The 19,155-nt window shown below is 43.5% G+C and overlaps 1 protein-coding gene across 2 annotated transcripts in view; it reads left to right on the top strand.

Annotated features, from left to right (window-relative positions):
- Nucleotides 1-19,140, top strand: part of ALDH8A1 (aldehyde dehydrogenase 8 family, member A1) — a 34,305-nt gene extending 15,165 nt beyond the window's left edge. Inside the window, exons 4-7 of one of the 2 annotated variants that reach the window (XM_012665228.1) lie at nt 959-1,108; nt 5,224-5,480; nt 8,643-8,804; nt 17,207-19,140. In XM_012665228.1, coding sequence (XP_012520682.1) covers nt 959-1,108; nt 5,224-5,480; nt 8,643-8,804; nt 17,207-17,659 — 1,022 coding nt within the window. In that variant the 3' untranslated portion in view covers nt 17,660-19,140. The remainder of the gene's footprint in view (nt 1-958; nt 1,109-5,223; nt 5,481-8,642; nt 8,805-17,206) is intronic. The other variant, XM_012665229.1, reaches the window with a different exon arrangement.
- The last annotated feature ends 15 nt before the right edge of the window (nt 19,141-19,155 follow it).

The following is a 19,155-nucleotide window of genomic DNA, read 5'->3' as shown; positions in this document are numbered from 1 at the left end:
GTACATTTTACTGCTGTGGTTCTTTGAACCCTTCAGAAATAATATTTTCAAGGCATTATGGAAATATCTGGGCTTCTCCTAAGAAGTTTACTAATGTATTTTGCTGCAAAAATATTGTTATTTCTTAAAGAACAGATGATTTTTCAATGGGAAATTTAATAATATAAAATATACATTTACTTTCATAGCACAGGCTTGAAGTCTGAGTACAAAATAAAGTGAGTCCATTACCTTATTCATAAGGTAGATTTTATATTGTGTGTATTGTGGTTGGAAACCTGGATAGCTTCGGAATGTTGCGCGGAGACAGAGTCTAGACATTAGTTACTTATCCAGCAAACCTATCTGGTCTGGATACAGATGAGAATCTAGAGAGAATTTTTATTTCAAAATCTTCTGAGTAGCCAAATGGATTTCACAATCTGTGCATCAAAGTTCATTGGCTTTAGTGATAGGAACCCCCCCCCCGCCACGGCCCCTGCCCAAGGAACACTCAGGATATTTTTGTTCCTATTTTACAAATAATTCTATACAGTTTGAGATTTTCTTTCAAACCACACAGATTTGAAACAGAGGTGGAGAAACTTGTTAGAAGAAATAGCAGCTGGACAATTTAACAATGGGGAGGGGGAAGTTTTCTTTTAAAAGAAAGTAAAGCTCAGTCTATGAATCTCAAAATACATCACATTCTAGAACTGTGTACAATTATAATTGTGAACCATCAAGAAATGGCTAAATCGTATTGATTTTACTCTATTTTAAAAGGTGCAGTTGCTTGTAATGTATTTTAGAATTATTTCCCTGAAGGTGGCTACAAATCAGTGAAGTTCGGGAAAAAGTTAGAAGAGTGAATTAAGTGTCATGCGGCATGAAGGAGTTCTGCATTAATAACCCTCTTGGTCAGTCTGCTTCTGAGGGGCCTGCCATTATTGGCAATGCTCCCCCTCTCGTCCCTTAGCTGGTCTGATCAGCCCTTGGAATTTGCCACTCTACTTGCTGACCTGGAAGATAGCTCCGGCGATGGCTGCAGGAAATACTGTGATAGCCAAGCCCAGCGAGCTGACCTCAGTGACTGCCTGGATGTTGTGTAAACTCCTGGATAAAGCAGGTAATTAGGTGTTGGGCTCTGGGGGGAGGCACAGAGTTGCAGCAAAGTTACATTACAGAGAAATCTTCCACTTAGCAGCAAAATTGATTCCAGTGACATCTTTGGGTTTTGTCTTCCTGATCCTTTTCTGAGAGATCCCTTTCGGCCACAGGGCTCCCTCGCCATGCTTCCTCTCTTCAGCTAGAACAGTGCTAGTGCAGGACAGTGTCACCCTGGGGGAGGGGGGTCAACTGGCAGTGGAGTTAGAGCACAATAGTGACACAGGCTTGAAGGGTCCAATCAAATCAAAGACACCAGCCTGCTCCAGACAGAATCTTCAATAGCCAATTTAAATCTTGTGTTTGAACCACAATTTAATTTTGATGACAATGAGAATATTGCCAGGTACTCCTTTAGTTTGTATAGCTATGGGGTACCTAGGAGAAATATCTCATTTTCAAGAGATTTGAATATATATCTCTCCTATTTCCCCCACTTTGGGACTACCACTCAGAAGCTGATATAAGATGGCCTCTTATCAGCGTATCAAGGTTGACATATTTGCTCCTTGTCCTCTTTCTGCCAGTAGTTTCATGGCCACGTTCAGGGTGCCATCCTAGTTTTGTTCTGGGGTGTTACCTGCGTGGGCACGGGCTGGCGCTGCACCGGTGTTGGAAGGTGACAGGCAGGAAGCCCCAGCCAGTAACCTACGAGAAGGCCCCTTAGTGTTGGGTCCCCTGGCTCATGTCCCCCCACAGCACAGGCAGGAATGACAGCTGGGTGGTGGGGATACACCTACCATCCTTCTAGCCGTGTGCTCTGCCTTTCAGCCCACAGAGAGGGTACTGCTCGCTCTCCCACGTGCACGGAATGGCTGGTGGGTACAAGTCTATCTCTCTCTCCCTCTTCTGGATACCTTTCTCTCGAAGCAAAAACAGACGCATTCGCTTCCAGTGAAGTTTAGCCAATTCTTTACTCCAGGATTGAGATGACAGTTTGAAATGGAGGCAGTTTAGGGCAGGCATCGGGCATTATGACCCTTGCGTCCTACAGAGGAATGAGGCCTCCCCGCCTAGGTCTTTGGGATGATGTCTGTGGAGACCGTGGGCCTCTGGGGGTGCATGACATAAACGTGCCCACCTCTCCCACGTCCCTCACAAAAGAGACCACATTCTAATCCCATCCTTTGTGAAATTGAGTCCCTGGTGTCTGCAAAGGCCCAAGACATTTCTTCCCTGCCTGGTGACTCCTCAGAGTGGGCTAGGATTCGGACGCACGCTCTACTTTGATCTGTTGCTGGGGAGGGGCCCTGTGGAGGTGGAGCAGAGCCACGTCCCGTAGCCACTTTCTCCTGAAACCACACACATCTTGGTCTGGGCTGAGTTCTCTTTCCTAACCCGTCTACACAGAACCCGGTCTGCATGAGAGTTTTCCGTTACCGTCAACTAATATTTGTGCAGCAGTGATCTTATTTCTTATGAACTAATAAGTCTGTTACAGCAAGGTAGGCCTTCTCTTTCCTCCTGGGCTGGTTCTGCCAAACTTTCCTCCCCTGACAGACACCGAGAGTGTAATACTCACATGGCACCTCTCTTAAGCCCTCAGTTTCCCCACTGGGATTGGGAGAAAGTGTGAACCATGTCTATGCAATCCTGCTTTAGAGCAACATGAGAGAAACTTCGAATAGTGTGAGAGAAAAAAACCCAATAAACTGCTCGTACACCCTGGATATTTAACGAGCTAGCTCCCCTAGTCCTGGGTGTTCAAACAGACTTGACAGATGACTTTCCTTGAAATAAAACCATTTTAAAAAGTACGCAGCAAATACCTCTTTGGGAGTCCTAGAACATTTATTTTCTTCTTGGGGGCACCAAATGTTTGCGCTCATTCCTGGAGTGTCCACTGACTGCGTTTTCCTGGCCCTTCCCATTAATTTTCTTTCGTGCTCTATTTAAGTTTAAAATCCTTCTCGTTGCCAGCTTGCCACACCCTGGCATTTGAGGGACTTCATTCTTGTCCTTTCTCGTCTGTTCCTCGCTTGTCTATCAGCCAACTATCCTGAGTTTTGCCAAATTGCTATTTCCCGATTAAACTGCTTTCCTTCTCTTATAACCAGAATCTCTTAAGGGTTAGGGAGCAGATATCTCTAAAAGAATTTCATTAATGTTGGGATAAAATGGTGAAATGGTCTTGAGACACAGTAGACATTAACATCGGAGCCCAAGGAAATGTAATAACATTAATGCCATTGCTTGGAAGGCACTGTCTGCTGAAATGAGCTCATTTTCCTGTGCTGATAAATATGTGGTCTGTCTATGTTTTCTCTCACCCTCTATCAAAATGCTGCTAACAATATTAGAGGTGATTGGATCCATTTTTTGCTTTCAGGATTTATAAAGGCTGACAGTCCGCCTCCTCCTGCCCACCCACCCATCCACCCCCACGCACGCCCGTGGTGGAGATGCAGGGCCATCTAGGACATGGTGGGAAACTTGTCCTTGTTGTCTTCCCATCAAGTGCTAGGGGGGCCTCTCCTCCCACACACTTCTTTGCCCCAACCCAGAGCCCAGGTGCTCTCACATGGTGCCAGGCAATTCTCTGGCAGTGACCCACAATTCAGGACCGACCGAAGCCAGATTTCAACACATGTGCACATGGGGTATGGAGGTGCAGCCATTAGTAGTGGGGCTCTGTCAGACGCTGCCATGAATTTCGGAATCTTCCCACCTGTATCCTTGAGGGCTCACCCGGATGGGGCCATTGTTGTTCCCTCAAGGTGGTTGGGCTAGGGCTGTGGCCCTGTGGGAGAGGCCTCTGGATGATAATGGATCTTCAATGTGAAATTGTTATTTATACCTTCAAAGCAGATTCTTGAAGAGATAGTTTGAATCTGGGACAGTATGTTTCTTTTTTCCTTTGACAGTATGTTTCTAATGAGGAGAGAATGTCTAAGCTGGGGCAAGGAAAGGATACTGGGACCAAGGAAGCAGCTGAAAGAGCTTACAGGCTGCACCTACTATAGTTCAAGCATGAAGAACCAGAGGGAATAAATTCAGCTACCTGCAGGCAAACCCTAAGAACTTCCTAGACACAACATGATTCTATATATGGTTTTCTTTTTGGACACGAAAGCTTCCCAAATTCATGAACCATTTCTAATTTGGATAATGTACACTAAGCACTCATTCATCTACTTAACAATTATTGATTAACCTGCAATGACCAGCTTTGCTGTTCACTGGTTGTTATTCAATCTCATCTGCCTCAAATTTCTCGCTGGTGAAATAAGGGCAATAATACTAACCTCACAGGGTTGTCGTGAGTGAATTGCTGATGGCCTGGGCCTCAGTAAGCACCGATCGGCATTCATTTACTGGCATTAGTTCTGTGCCAGACCGGGCTGTGGCACAAAGTATATGACGATGGAGAGTGTGAACCATACACCATTTCTGCCCTCAGCTGGTGTACACCTTCTAGTGGAGGCAGGCAAGAGACAAGTACATCCAGAAAACATAAATGACTGCATGCAGATATAGGGTGGCAGGGTCTTTTCATAGAAGAGATTGGGGCACCCAATTCTGGTTGTTCTTGGTACTTGCAGGTTGGCTCTAGAGTGTTAGGGTGCTGTCCGTAGTCATGAAGCACACGACCTCCAACTCAAACCCACCCTCCCTGGGGAGCTTTCCCCTGTTCCCCAGGGCCAAGATAGTCGACCTCTTCTCTGCACCTTGGCAGCAGCTACACACTCCTCTACTTCACATTTTCACGCTGCACTGTGACTCCTGGATGCCAAGCAGGAGCAGGGCACTGCTCCCCCATGGGGCTTGGCCAGCCTCTCTGTATCTCAGCCCCTAAGGCCTGGTCAATATTATGGAATGAATTACCTAGAATGTTCTACCCTGCGTCTCTGTAGGGTAAAGCACCCAGAGAAATCCCACCTACTGCGTACCATGGGCAGAGGTGACTGTAATCTTCACTTTGCTGTTAAACCAGAGGCAGCCACAAGAATACCAAGTGTTGTCAAACCCAAGTGCTTCCCCATCTCCACCTGCCCCCATTCAAGCTATTGGACTTTCAAGAGGATCTTTTCAACACACGGAGGAGAATTACTGTAACTGACACTGTTTCCTATCCAGGTGTTCCACCAGGTGTGGTCAATATTGTGTTTGGAACGGGGCCCAGGGTCGGGGAGGCCCTGGTGTCCCATCCAGAGGTGCCGCTCATCTCCTTCACGGGGAGCCAGCCCACAGCGGAGCGGATCACCCAGCTCAGTGCTCCCCACTGCAAGAAGCTCTCCCTGGAGCTGGGCGGCAAGAATCCCGCCATCATCTTTGAGGACGCCAACCTGGACGAGTGTATTCCGGCCACTGTCAGGTCCAGCTTCGCTAACCAGGTGTGTCCTCCTGGGTTTTTCCACTCTCCCATCCCGTGGCCCTGTCAAGACAGATTTGTTTCATCACAGCGCAAAGCCCAGGAGTGAGCAGGTCAATCCAGTGCCATTTCAGTGGAAGGAGGATCAGAACATTGTGTTGCTCCACTGTCTGTTCAATCTCAATGTCAATGCGTGGCCTTGTAGAGTCACCGCTTCTGTTTAGCGAGTTCCTCTTCTTGAGTGACACAACTTTTATCAGACACCAGCCATGGGCAGAATGATTTGCTGCTCCAGGCTTCTACGTTCTTTTGTGCACACAGATGCTTCTTGCTGTCCAGGTGTCCTATTTCCAGTGAAGTTTATTCTCCCTCCAAAAGCATCCGAAATGTATTCACACACTGAGTTACAAATACCTGAAACAGTCTAGAGCAGATCTCTCAGCTTGGAGTCATGAATGAGCTGCAGGTCAGCTTTGCATCTCCTGAAATTATTTAGCAGATGTTTGTCTGGGCTCCTTAATTTTTGTCAGATTCTCCAAGGCCATGGCATCTCAAAGGGTTAAGACCACTAGACCAGATCACCTAGACAGCAGGCTTCATGAAGATGGGAACAGTGCCTGCTTTTGTGCGGTATTGTTAGCATCAATGCCTAGAATACTGCCTAGGATATAGTAGATGTGCATAAACATTGAATGCTTTTTTCCGAAGGATTTTTTATTTTAGCAGAGAATAAAAACATAAGCCAACGAGTTAGAACTTCCCTAGAGGAAAAGGGGAGTAGAATGAGATATATCTGTATTTACCTAACTCAGGTAACATTGGATATTGCATAACCTTTCGATCCTGTATTTCTTCACCAGTAAAATCATGTGAGCAATAATGATGTCTCAAAACAGGGTTTTTGTGAGTGTAGAAAGAAGAATATTATTAATACTTTCATGATGATTATAATTATTTCTGTCATCATGATTCCTAAAGAAAGTGGCTAGAAATAGAGAGGGTTTCTGGATCAACAGACAATGCAATTTTATGATGCAACTAAGGTATGATGCATTTTATGATGCATTAAAGTAAGAAAATATCAAGTGAATTATTAAACCAAGTGTTTTGATGGCTTAGAGACAACAAGAGAGAGACAAATTGTGTGGACTGAGAAATTGGGATGAAAGAAAGTTAGGTAAACTCTCTGTATTAAAGTAAACAAATTCTGAGCATGGAGGTATACGCTGTAAGCCTCTTGGCTGCCAGAATTGTGCTAGCATTTGAGTTTGTCTAGAGAGCCTTACTCTTGTGGGTGTTTTAAAATGTCAATGAGAATCGGAACATGAACCTAACTAATTGGCCAATCCCAAGGTAACAGATAGATTTTAGGCAAAATAAAATAAAGCAGATTGATTTCTTTACTTAGCTGAGTGAAGAGTTCCATGTAGTGCATACTTCTTCCTTAATTGAACACAACTGGCTTTTTTAGGAAGCATCTCTGTGTGACCTTGGACATGTATTAATTCCAAACTCTATTTCCTAATTGTAAACTGGGAAAGCTGATAGACCACAGAATTACTATGAGGAAACCATCCTATAAGGTGCTTGGCATACCATAGGCACTCAACAAATGATATTATCCTTTCCTCATTTCCTCCAAAGTCATTCTCCTGGGGGACTTGGCATGCTTACCTGTGCTTTCCTGGCACCGAGTAACAGGAAACTCGGTAAAACCCTTAAGTCTCCTTCCCACTGTGACACAGGCACTTGTGCCAGATAAAACTGTCAGATGTTTGGACATTTCCCAAGCCAGATACACAGATGATTCTCATAGTGATCCTGGTTGTAGAAAGAATTTATTATTTCAAAACATTAACTATTTAATTTGGACAATGAATCTTTGTACAAATGCCAGGATAATTAGATGCATTCTATTTCCTAGGATTGTTGGGAAGACCAAATATAAGGACAATGAAATATATTTATGCATTTATGTACCTGTTATACATGGATCATGCTGCGAAATGTCTAGAATGTGGCTTGTAAACTATTACATGCTAACTTCAAATGAGAGTTAGGGTTATTTTTCACTGAGAAACCTGCTAGGCCTTCTCCCCTGAACACTCAGCATCTCTACTGGGATGTCTGTGAGGTGTCTGAAACCTAACATGTCCAAAGCAGAACTCTTGAGTGTCCTTGCTCTCCTTCCCTGCAAGCAGCGATCCTGTCCCTGCCCGGTGGCTGCCTTTCCAGGGAATAGCACCACCATCTGCTCTGTGGCTCTGGCCAGAAATCCAGGGCTCATCCTTGCTGTTGCTGTCTCTTTTCCTCATACCCTGTATCCAATCCAATGACAGGCCCTCTTAGTTCTCTCTTTAAGATACACCCTGAACCTTGTCACTTCTCTGGTTCACCTATGTCAGTTTCCTTATACTTTGGGCGTCCCATGCCCCTGTTAGAATCTGTTGGACTTGGTGGATCCCTGTCACTGCTCTCCATCTCCATTGGTGCAAGCAGGTCCAAGCTACCACCACTGATCCGGACTTCTGGAATGTTCTCTTACCTCTCCACCCTGTTCCCACTTCTGTTTCCTTCCATGTTGTTTTCTACACAGCTGTGAGAATGATCCCTTAAAAATGTAAATCCAGTCCTATCACTCTGCTGCTTAACAACTTCCATAATCTTTTTCTTTTTTTGAGACCAGGTCTTGTTCTGTTAACCAGGCTGGAGTGTGCAGTGGTGTCGTCATAGCTCACGGCAACCTTGAACTCCTGGGCTCAAGCGATCCTCCTGCCTCTACTCACTGCAGAGAGTTCCCCGCTTCCAGATCTTTGCCTGTCCAGCTGCTTCACTCAGTCAAGAGCCAATTCAAATAGCCCCTCTTTGCAGGTGCCTCCCATGACTCCATTTAGCAAAATAGCTGCCTCCCTAGCAGATTCTAGTCCCACCCTATGATTAATTTTCTTCTCTTGCTTTGATGACTACCTCAAGTTCCATTATTTATTGAGTTTGTTTACTTGTGTTTTTGTTTGTCTTGCCCACAAGATTCTACATTCCACGTGGTGGGGACTTGGTCTTATTCACCATTGTAACTCACTGCCTAGACCAGCACCTGATACATGGCTAATGCTCAAAAGTACAGAGTGATCTATCCACAGAGCAGAGTGTCCTCTAGCCTTGCCATTGTCCTCATTTTTGGCAGGGTGAAATCTGCCTCTGTACCAGCAGGATCTTTGTCCAGAAGAGCATCTACAGTGAATTTTTAAAGAGATTTGTAGAAGCTACCAGAAAGTGGAAAGTTGGCGTTCCCTCTGATCCATCGGCCAGCATGGGTGCTCTGATAAGTAAAGCACATTTGGAGAAAGTAAGTAAATTTCTGCCATGTAAGTTACAGAATAAGTCCTTATTTGAAGAGAAGATCAGTGCAAGCATAGTACATATCAGGCTTTCAAATATTGTTAATTACTACCCTAATTTTGAAAAATTATGACCTATAAGAAATTGTCTATGGACAGAGTCTAAAAATTTTGCATAGGAACATGCAAACGTAGTCCAGGTTAAAGTAGCATCCACATTAAATGACTGAACTTGAGAAGTCAGCATGGAGATACCACTGGTAGAGTGGGGAAGGCAATTTCAATACATAAATGTCAGCCATAAGAATGGTGCAGACCAAGAGTGGTGGGGAATTTCATAGGCAAACGAACATTCTCTGTAGAAAAGGCCTGCCTCTGGTTTACAGCAGATGGGATTCCAGAAATGCCAGCACAAACAATCCAAACTGTGTGGTCCTTCGTCAGTGGGGGATGAGGGCTGGCCAATCTGGAGGAAGCTGTTGATGATCTCTGAGTGATTTATGGAATTCAGATCTTTAGAGTCATTTTAATTTATTACCAGATGTGATTCCCAAAATAAGTCACAGATTTCTGGAGTTTGAAGGACCTTGTTTTCAGCTGCAGTAACCGAGGCCCATTGAGGGAAACTTGCCCCCATCAGTCAGCCAGTGAGGGACAGAGCCTTCACTTAGCTTGTAGAAATCCCTGACACTGCATAGTACGTTGGACATTCACTACATTTAATTTTGACCTTCACGACACTGCAGCACAGATGCTTGGAGATGGGAAGATGGAGTAGCTTGATGGTCTCTTCTTATTTTTTTCTCTCTTTTTTTCAGTGAAATAGGCAGCAGGGTGAGGAGGGGAGAAGGTGTCGAAGGTTACAGAAAGGAGGAGAGGTGTGAAGTAGTCTTGCAGAAGGCCAGGAGAGAAAAAAGGCTGGGGAATGACAAAGTCATCAGCAGGGCAGCTTGAAGGGCTCACTTGAGGCTTTGTGGTTGTTTATTTAAAGTGAGGCTGGCCAGCACGGCTGTATTTTTCTCCAGCTAAATTTAGCTACAAGACTGCAAATGCATAGGCAGCGGTCCTGGGATGTCCACGGGAACCCACAGGTGTGGATGGTCCTACCTTCATGGAGTGAGGGTTCACCAGTTGTGAGAGGCTCCCTTGTCCCCTCTCTTTGTCATCTGGCTCTTTTGGACACTAGGGCTACGTGCCTGCCTGCCCATGCCTGCAAATGACTGGTGAAAAACCTTAGTGTGCTCCTGACTGCTTCTGGTGAAGCAGGAAGGGGTGGGACAAAAGTTAACTTCCAGGAAGTATCTTCCAGTAGGTTCAGGCTATAGCACAGTCAGAGATGCCCTTTGCAATTCATCCACTTAAAGTTTCAAAGTTCTTTCTGTACCAACTCAGTAGATAGACTATTTTTTCTATCTTAGGCACTGCCATAATAACTGGCTTAGTTACTCAAAGAGAGGAGATATATTAGTGAAACAAATCAAAGTGTTTGACTTTCCTGTATCAACTGAATGACCTGTAGCCCCCTAAACATACACAATTTCTTTTGTGTGTGTGTGTGTAAGAGAGAAAGGCAGAGAGAGACAGAAATTGATGTCACACTTTGATTCATATTGGTAGCTGTGGCTTTTCTCTGTCATACTTTAAATATGTTTCCCTATTGAGCTACGTTAAGTTCATTACATAGCTTAATAGGGAGGCTCAATTGATAGGCTCAACAGGTTCCAATGCTGGGCTTTCAACAATATTTTTGATGCCCAGCATGTCCCTGCTTGACCTGAAACAATCCTCCCTCCTTGGCCTCCAAGAGTGCCTAGATTATAGGCATGAGCCACCATGCCCAGCCTTAGCTAAGTTACTTTTTAAATTTTGCTCTAATATCATAGTTATTTTATCACTGCTGGTGACGTATCACATTATGCATCCTCATACCCCATCTTGTTCATAGTCAAAGCCTAAGTCTTTAGAATTGCCTAGGAGACCATCTATTCTCTGTTCCCTGTTACCTCTGGGAACTTCTCCCTCATGCCACTCCTAGGTACTGGCTTCCCTGTTCTTCGAAAATTCCAGGCACATTCCTGCTTCTCAGCTTTTGCTCTTGTTGCTCATGCTGCCTGGGATGCTCTTCCTCACACGCTGGCTTGGCTCTCTCCTTCCCTCCTTGGATCAAATGTCGCCTTCTGAATGGGGGCCTTCCTGCCTAACCTAGATAAAAATGTACTTCTTAGAGCTTCCTCTACTTCTTTGGTGCTTTAATTTTCTCCATGGCTCTTAATACCATCTGACACACCATTAACGTATGACTTACTCCTTTACTGACTACCTTCCCTTGACTGGAATGCAAGCTTCACGGTCGGTTTTAGTCACTACTATATCCTTAGATTCTAGAAAAGCCCATGGAACACAGTAGGTGCATAGTATTGGTTGGGTGAGTGATTGAATTAACACCAGATCATGTGTTTCAGTTTCAGCACATTCCCCAAACCTAAAGTATTCGTTTTCCTTGAATTCATTTTGATCCTTTGCTTAAACTGCGTGGAATTGGGTACAAAATTCCCTGGTCCGGGCCATCTCTTGCTAGCACGACTCAGCATCAAGACTCTGGAAGGGAAAGCAAAATAAACACAAAAACAAAAACCCAGCCTTTTTCCAAGAAAACACTCGAATGTACATAATCATAAAGCATCTAGTGTCATTAAATCATAACAACGGCAAAGGGACTGTACAGACACATACAGGCCTTTGAGGTTTTGCTTAAAACTCCCCTTTTACTCTTTGGTGCCGGTATTGGTTATGTCAGCTCATGTCACAAGTGTCCTCAGTATTGAATTGCAGTTTCTTAAAAACCTTTGGCTAAATATGGATCTTTAATACCTCAGTATTATATAGATCCAACTTTTTAAGTGCCAATTAGGAATTTTAAAAAATGCAACCAGATTATTATCAACATTAATTTGAGATTTCTCTCACATTGCTACAAGTATGCAAGTGGAACAATTTCTGCAGGTCCATATTTTTCCAGTGTTCTTGTGTTTCTCAAGAACCAACTTATAAAAACGTACCAAAATATTTCTATTATCCCACATTTTAGTTAAAAACACTATTCATGTTGCATTTAGATGCCTCCCCAAATCTCAACTCTTCTTTTGCTTTTTGGTGATTCCTAGTAGTTTTCATTATCTATAAAATGAACACAGAGAATTTAGCAAGTTTAGGTGTCAGAATATTTCAAAATAAAATATTCACATTTTTTCCTCCAGAAAATATTTACCTTGAACATTGTGTCTGTGAGTGACTCCACAGAGAAGACCCAAATTACCTTTAGTTTAGTAGGTGGGTGGTTAGGGTCTGCCAATCTAAAAATAGAAATAGAGAGAAAGGCTCTCTAAAAAAAAGAAATGACTTTACTCAGGAACAAATGATGGGAGATTTATGAACCAGGATATACGTGGTGTGGTGTCAGGCATATCCAGGGGGGTAAAGGAAGGGAAGGATTTTTAAAGGTAAAATGAGGAAAGCAATTTATGCTATTTTGAAACAATTATCCTTGGCTATAAGGGTCAATAACAAGAGTGGCGTCAGTCCAAGGTTGAACAGGCAGCTGCTGCGTAAGCATCCTTATAGAAGTATTTTTTTGTGCAAGGTTGCGGTGGCCTTTGTGCGAAGTTGTGGTTTTGGTAGTCTCTCGTGATAGTTCTTGTTATCAGGCAAATATGTATGAGGGCCCTCTCTTCACGGCCTCCCAACTCCATTTTATTAGGGTTTGATGTAGTGACTCCATTTTGTTACAGACAGCTTCCACGGGTCCAATGACCTTGACCTCCAGCAGGGTGGGGGCTTCCTCATGGAGGTGGGTAGGGCTAGGTTTGTAATTCATTCTTATGTTCCTGGTGTTTCTCCCCAAGTGAGTCTCAGGAACTTCACTGTTGCAGACTGAGACTCCATCTGGACTCAGGCGGCAGCAGAGGTCTCACTTTGCACGTGCATGTCCCAGCAGTACGTGCACGCAGGTGGGAGGAAGTCCACACCTGGAGTTTCTGAAGATGGGCCCACCCCCGGCCTGTTTCCTTCTGCTTCAGCCCAGCTCCCTGTTTGAGTTTCTGCAAACAAGTTCTTACCTGAGTCCAAAATAAGACACACAAGGAGGGCTTGCTTTCCCTCGGGCTGGTCTCATCTTGGCCAGACCCAAGCTGCCCACGTGGGGAGCAGGGGGTACACAGCACTTTGCTGGGCTTGATCACAGTGACTCCTAGGGAAAAGATTCTCGTGTCTGAACTCTTAATATTTGTACAACTAATTTTCATCTCTTGCACCCCCTTAAAGTAATAAACTTGCCTCAACTTATGATGATGTCACCCCATCTTATATGCTATGTTTTTACCAACCCCATCTTTTCCTAAAGGAAGGGGAAATGGGAAGGCTATCATTCCTCATTATTTCTAACATCATTGCCACAGAAGCTGTGGACAAAAGCCAAGATTTCTAATAGATCTAAACCACTTATGATAGTTGATTTTTTTAAGACTTGAAACATTGGCCTACATGGTGCTGGTCTCTTCCTAACATAAGTCCAGAATTGCCATCTTCCACTAAACCAAATTATACCTGAAAATCAAGCATCTATTTAACATGCTGTTGTGTTATCTTAATAGCATTCAATTTAGTATACTTAGGTACCATGGATCACTCTGGAAATTATGAAACTTAACAGTTATTAATTTTTTCTGACCACGTTCAAAATAAGGCCATAAGCACATGTTTATCTTTTAAACAAAAGTTTTTAAAGCCCCTAGGTAGTATTTTTATTGTTGGATATTTTCTCTCTCAGTTAACTACTTTTTTAAAAAATAAACATTCCATTTTGGAATAATTCAAGATTTATAGAAAGTTTCAAAGATAAGGCAGAGAATTTCTATATCCACTCACCTGGTTTTTCCTATTGTTAGCATCTCACATTCCCTAGGTACATTTGTCCACACTAAGAAATGAACACTGGCACATTACTATTAACTAACTAAACTGCAGACTTTTCAATCAACGACTTTCGCTTTTCTACTTGATCCTTACAGAAAATAACTTTCCAGCCACTTTTCTTATTAAAAGAAAGTGCAGCCAAACAGTTTGCACTCATCTCAGAAAGCTTCAAAATTCCACCGCTTCAAAGGGGAAGACTTTGTACACAGTTAAAAAGTTATTCACAGTTAAAACTTGAAAATAGTATCAGCCAATTTTTTTTTAAGGAAAGTACAATAAAGATGGTATTTCCATTGCCCCACCACATATAAAACTGCTGGTATCATGCAGTTTGCCTTGTTTTGTTGTCCTCTCTGTTGGATTCCTCCTCCTCCTAGAGTAGAACTCCTCTCAGCTGTGCCCATGGTGCCTTCCCCACATAAGGCCTCAGGAGGATCTGGCTTCTGCTGGAAACCAGCCTGCTGAACCCATATGGCTGTGGCTGAGAGGGTCCCTGGGCATCTGCCATCTTCACTGTTCCACATGAAGCATGTGTTCCCTGATGCAAGAGTCACGCATCACCCTCTGAGTCTCTTACCAGGTGGACTCCTGATGGGGCTCTCAGCTCAGTTCTCACGAGAAAGCCCTGCCATCTCTGCTCTTTGGGAGAGAACTAATAGAAGCAACCAGAGCAGTGGAAGTATGGCCTTTGCAGATTGTGACTCTTCCCAGTTCAGTGTGCCAAACTCTCCGGGAGGGAGGAGGCAGTGATGCCCTCCACTGGTGGTCATCTTTCCTTGCCTATTCCCAGAAACTCTGGGGGCTTCGTGCCCAGGAAGGCCTGGCTGCCTCCTCTGCATCCCAGCACCCTCTGCCCCTGCAGTGTATCTCTGTCTTCTCCCAATCAAGTTGGCCACGCAGAGTCTGGGGTCTGTGTCCTTCCTATTTCTGTGTGATTGTAACAATAGATGGTGATGCGGTTGACAGCAGAATCCAGTTCAAATATGTAAAAGTTGTTTTGTAATGGCCCGGTGCTCAGAGACTTATGGGGAAACGGCATGCTCCTAAACGGAGGTCCGACGTGCCATGTTCCCAGTGACTCCACGGGGACACATACTAACCTACAGGGGATTCCGTCCTCATGGAAAGAAGGAAAGGCTCCTTTGTTCTTTCCACAGGGTTGCTTTTTGTTCCTGTTTCTACCCTCCTGAATCCTTCCCCGCTTTCCACTCTGGAGAATCTGGCTATGTGCCTGCCCAAAGATGCAGGCCACTGGAGAGAGAGGATTCTGGAGAGAATCCTCCAGAAGGAGGCTGGAGGAAGCGCAGAGGAAGATCATGGTGCATCTCCCAAAAGGGCCTAACTAAGGTCTATTCTTGCAGCTCCCTGCCCCCTTTCATCAGATAAAAAAAAAACTGACATACAGAGCAAGGGGCATCTCTGAGGTCTCTGAGCTGGTAAGTGTCAGGTCATGCATTACATCGTCACCATCATCATCATAACCATCCTCAGTGACAACAGCAGCTGACATTCAAAAAAGGCTTACCATGTGCCAGGCAGTATGTTAAATCTTTTGCATATATTATCTTATTTAATCCTCTTAAGAATACTATGAATAAGAGACTCTGTTAATTCTATTTTTCAGATGAGGAAACTGAGGCATAGAACATTTAAAAGCCCTTTGCTAGTAAATGGAGGGACTGGTTGGTATTTGAATAAAGTTTGGCCCCGAAGTCCACTCTTTCAACCTCTATGCTCTGATTTCATGTCCAAAGCTACTAAGTACTATTAGCTCCCCTCAAAAAGAGTTTTATAATAATTCCTTACATTTACAGCATATTACCAGTCACAGGTTTTTTTCTCCCCAGATTTTATTGAAAATCTCTGTTCCTGAGCTGCTAGGGTAGATATCATTCTATTATTATCCCGTCCTACTTTCTCTAGGAAATAAATTCAATTTAGTGTGACTCACCTTATATAGTAAATGTTTTGGTAAGTTCACAATTTGAAAACTGCCACTTCTCTTCATATTTTATTACCCCAAGAGCTTCTGGGAGATAAACCATGTCATCTTGTTTAGACACAATAGTGTGAAGCCAGGGCACTCTTTGCACAGTTCTGAATCATTGACAAAACTCCCAGCTATGGCCTCCTAGTGGGGTGTCTGGCAATGTTCACCTCATTTCCCCTGTTCACACAGGACACTCTCCTTTGGCATCTTTTAATTAATGTGAGTGGGCTGTTTCGAAAGAAGCAAGAGAGTAGACTTGGGAAAGGGAAGCACAGACTTATTTTGGTCTCTACCCACAAACTAGAATAGGGTAAATTCTGGGAAACCTTCGAGCTCATGGTGGGTATTGGGGGAGGAGGTTGAGTGGAAGGGAATACGAATCTGTACCAAATGTTTTACATTTTAAAGTCTTTAACTTCATGGCTTATTAATTATTTTACAAAGTGGAAGCACAGTTAATGGAATAACATTACTTTTTTTTTAACATAGCAAATAGACATATGCTCCACATTGAAATAGTTCTAGGATGGATTCCTAATCTCACACTGGGCAGAATGCTCAAATAGATAAATAGGTAGGAATCAGAAACATCATTTCAAAATTTACCCTGCCTTTAATTTCCTACTTGACTTCTATAGTTGTAATTTTTAGGACTACTTTTCTACTTTTCTTATGCTTATAATATCCCTCAGGGGTAGAACAATGAATCATTGTGACTTTAACAATATTTCCATTTATAAATATATATCTGCCTCACTATGATAATGAGTTATTTCTACAACCACTACTAATAAACATCTGTCATTATCTCTGAGTCACTGGATTAACTTATTACATAATTTATTTCCCATTATAGTTAGCTATACTATATTAACTAGATATATTTTCAGAGTATATTCAGTAATGAGACTAGAAATTAGAAATGATTTGTTCTGGAAGCTCAGCTATTGAAGAGCAACCCAGTCTTTAACTAAATCTTACACATCATTCACTTCCCCAAAAGGGAGAAAATATTCTTTTGTGTATTTAACTACAGAATGTAGCTGAGGGTGAATTCTAGCTTTACTGTTTATTAGGTGTATAAACCATTTTCACTTTCTTAGGCTTAATTATATCATCAGCAAATAGAGGATAATAACAAATAAAAATATCTAATAGAATTTTGAGAGAATCAAATGAGAATGTATGTAAAGCACTCATGTGAGTGCCTGGCACTTAGACATGAAGTAAATTTCTTCCCTCCCCTATGTTTGAGGGCTGAATGCCCAACGATGGGTGGAGCCCCTCTGCCCCCAGGCTTAGCAGCTGAGTGGTAAGATAATCAACCCTAGATTTTTTAGGAATGACCTTATCCCGGTTTGCAAGATGATTAGGAAATACTGAATTTTCTGCTGATTTGTATGAAGCCAAATGGTAAGATGTTGCTTATTACTGTTTTTACCCACCCAGGTCAGAAGTTATGTCAAGAAAGCTCTTTCCGAAGGCGCCCAAATTCAGTGTGGGGAGGGCGTGGATAAGTTGCACCTCCCCGCCAGGAATCAGGCAGGCTACTTTATGCTTCCCACGGTGATAACAGACATTAAGGATGAATCCTGCTGCATGAAGGAAGAGATATTTGGTCCAGTGACGTGTGTCACCCCCTTCGATAGTGAAGAGGAAGTGATTCAAAGAGCCAACAGCGTTAAATATGGGCTGGCAGCCACGGTGTGGTCAAGAGATGTGGGGCGTGTCCATCGTGTGGCTAAGCAGCTGCAGTCGGGCTTGGTCTGGACCAACTGCTGGCTCATCAGAGAGCTGAACCTTCCTTTCGGGGGGATGAAGAGTTCTGGGATAGGTAGAGAAGGAGCTAAAGACTCTTACGACTTCTTCACTGAAATCAAAACCATCACTGTTAAACACTGACCTTTGCCCATGGTGAAGCCCTTGTGGTCAACGCCTGGCTGCAGAGATTGGTTGCCCAGTGTGGTGAACTGAAATATTGGCATGAATTCCAGCCATGTTGTGACTTCGCAGAAGCTTATCTCTGGCCTATCCTTATAGTTAGTAATTTTACTCGCTGGTGAAGAGGTGCTGTCTATGTTCAATATGGACTCAGAGAAGAAAAGACTTCTGAGTAGGAAGGCACAACAAGAAAGCCAAATAATGGCTAACTTCCTCCCAAGTATGTCTTTGTAATATTTTTTTCCATCATCTTGATTGAATTCTTGGAAACTGCCAGATAATCAGATATTTTCATCTGCAAGTATATGGTAAAAAAAAAAAAGAATCCACAAAGCCAAAGAGAAATGAATAACCATTATTTCTTAGCTTTGGGGAGATTGTGGAGATGTCTCCTCATCCATTAAGCACTAGCATGGCCAACTGATAATTGATTGGACCTTATTATGTAAGGGGACAGCGGATGTCCTTGAAATTTGTTAGGGGAGACCTATATGGTAGGCCCTGCTAAATACATCTGTACAAGGACAAAGAAAATAACTACCACTTTTAAAGAAAACTTGGAAGAAGAAGAGAAAATAGTTTGATCCATTCCTACTGTCAAGTCTGATCAATTCCAGTTCTTTATGTCTGCATTTAATGATGCTTACAACTTACTAATCCTGAAAGAAGTAATAAATGTTAAGCTAATTTAGTAACTACTGTGGCATATACCTTCTTCTTGAATTGTCCTTTATTCTTCCTTATCCCCATCCTCTTAGGAATATGGATTTTTCACTAAGTAACAAAGGTATTTCTAGCACTTTTTTTTTCTGGATTCTTCCAGGGATCAGAGGAGAAAACTGGGGTTTTCAGAGGTTAAGTAACACACACAAGGTCACAAAATGGCCTGGGGCAGAGGTAGGATTTGAACCTAGGGCTCCCAGACTTCAAAACCCACCATCTCTGACCGCCTCACACTTGCTGTGGATCATGCCCCAGAGGCAGTGAAGTACTTGTGGCTTCTGGCACATGTCCTGGCCGGTGCCTCTCTTCCAAGTCTCCCTCCCACTTAACCTCGTCCTTCCTCTCTGCTACCCAGCTCCACTCAGTATGGGACAGAGGCTGCCCGCATGGCATGCAGCCCAGCACTACCTCCAGAGCAGCCCTTCCTGCACTGACGAAGCCATCCGATTGCAGGTTTGATTCCCCCACTGGACAGGAATGTCGAAGGCCAGGGCTGGTGTTATCCCTCTGAAAAGTCTCAATTCATAGCACAGTGCCTGGCACACAGAAAGTGCCCAAAACAAGTTCCAGGAATGGAACAAGGTCTTCCTGTGCTCGGGGGTATTTGTCCCATGGTTTGTGCCTGTGTAGTGGGGAGAGGCGGTAGAAGTGGTAGGGGGAAAACTAAGCTTTATAATTTTGCTTAGGATTTCAGGTATATTGGCTTGTTCATAAATGCTGAGAAATAAAAGCCG

Source organism: Propithecus coquereli, unplaced genomic scaffold, assembly GCF_000956105.1.
Source record: "Propithecus coquereli isolate 6110/MARCELLA unplaced genomic scaffold, Pcoq_1.0 Scaffold98, whole genome shotgun sequence".
In the NCBI taxonomy this organism is placed as follows: domain Eukaryota; kingdom Metazoa; phylum Chordata; class Mammalia; order Primates; family Indriidae; genus Propithecus; species Propithecus coquereli.
This window is presented reverse-complemented; position numbering and strand designations above follow the sequence as displayed.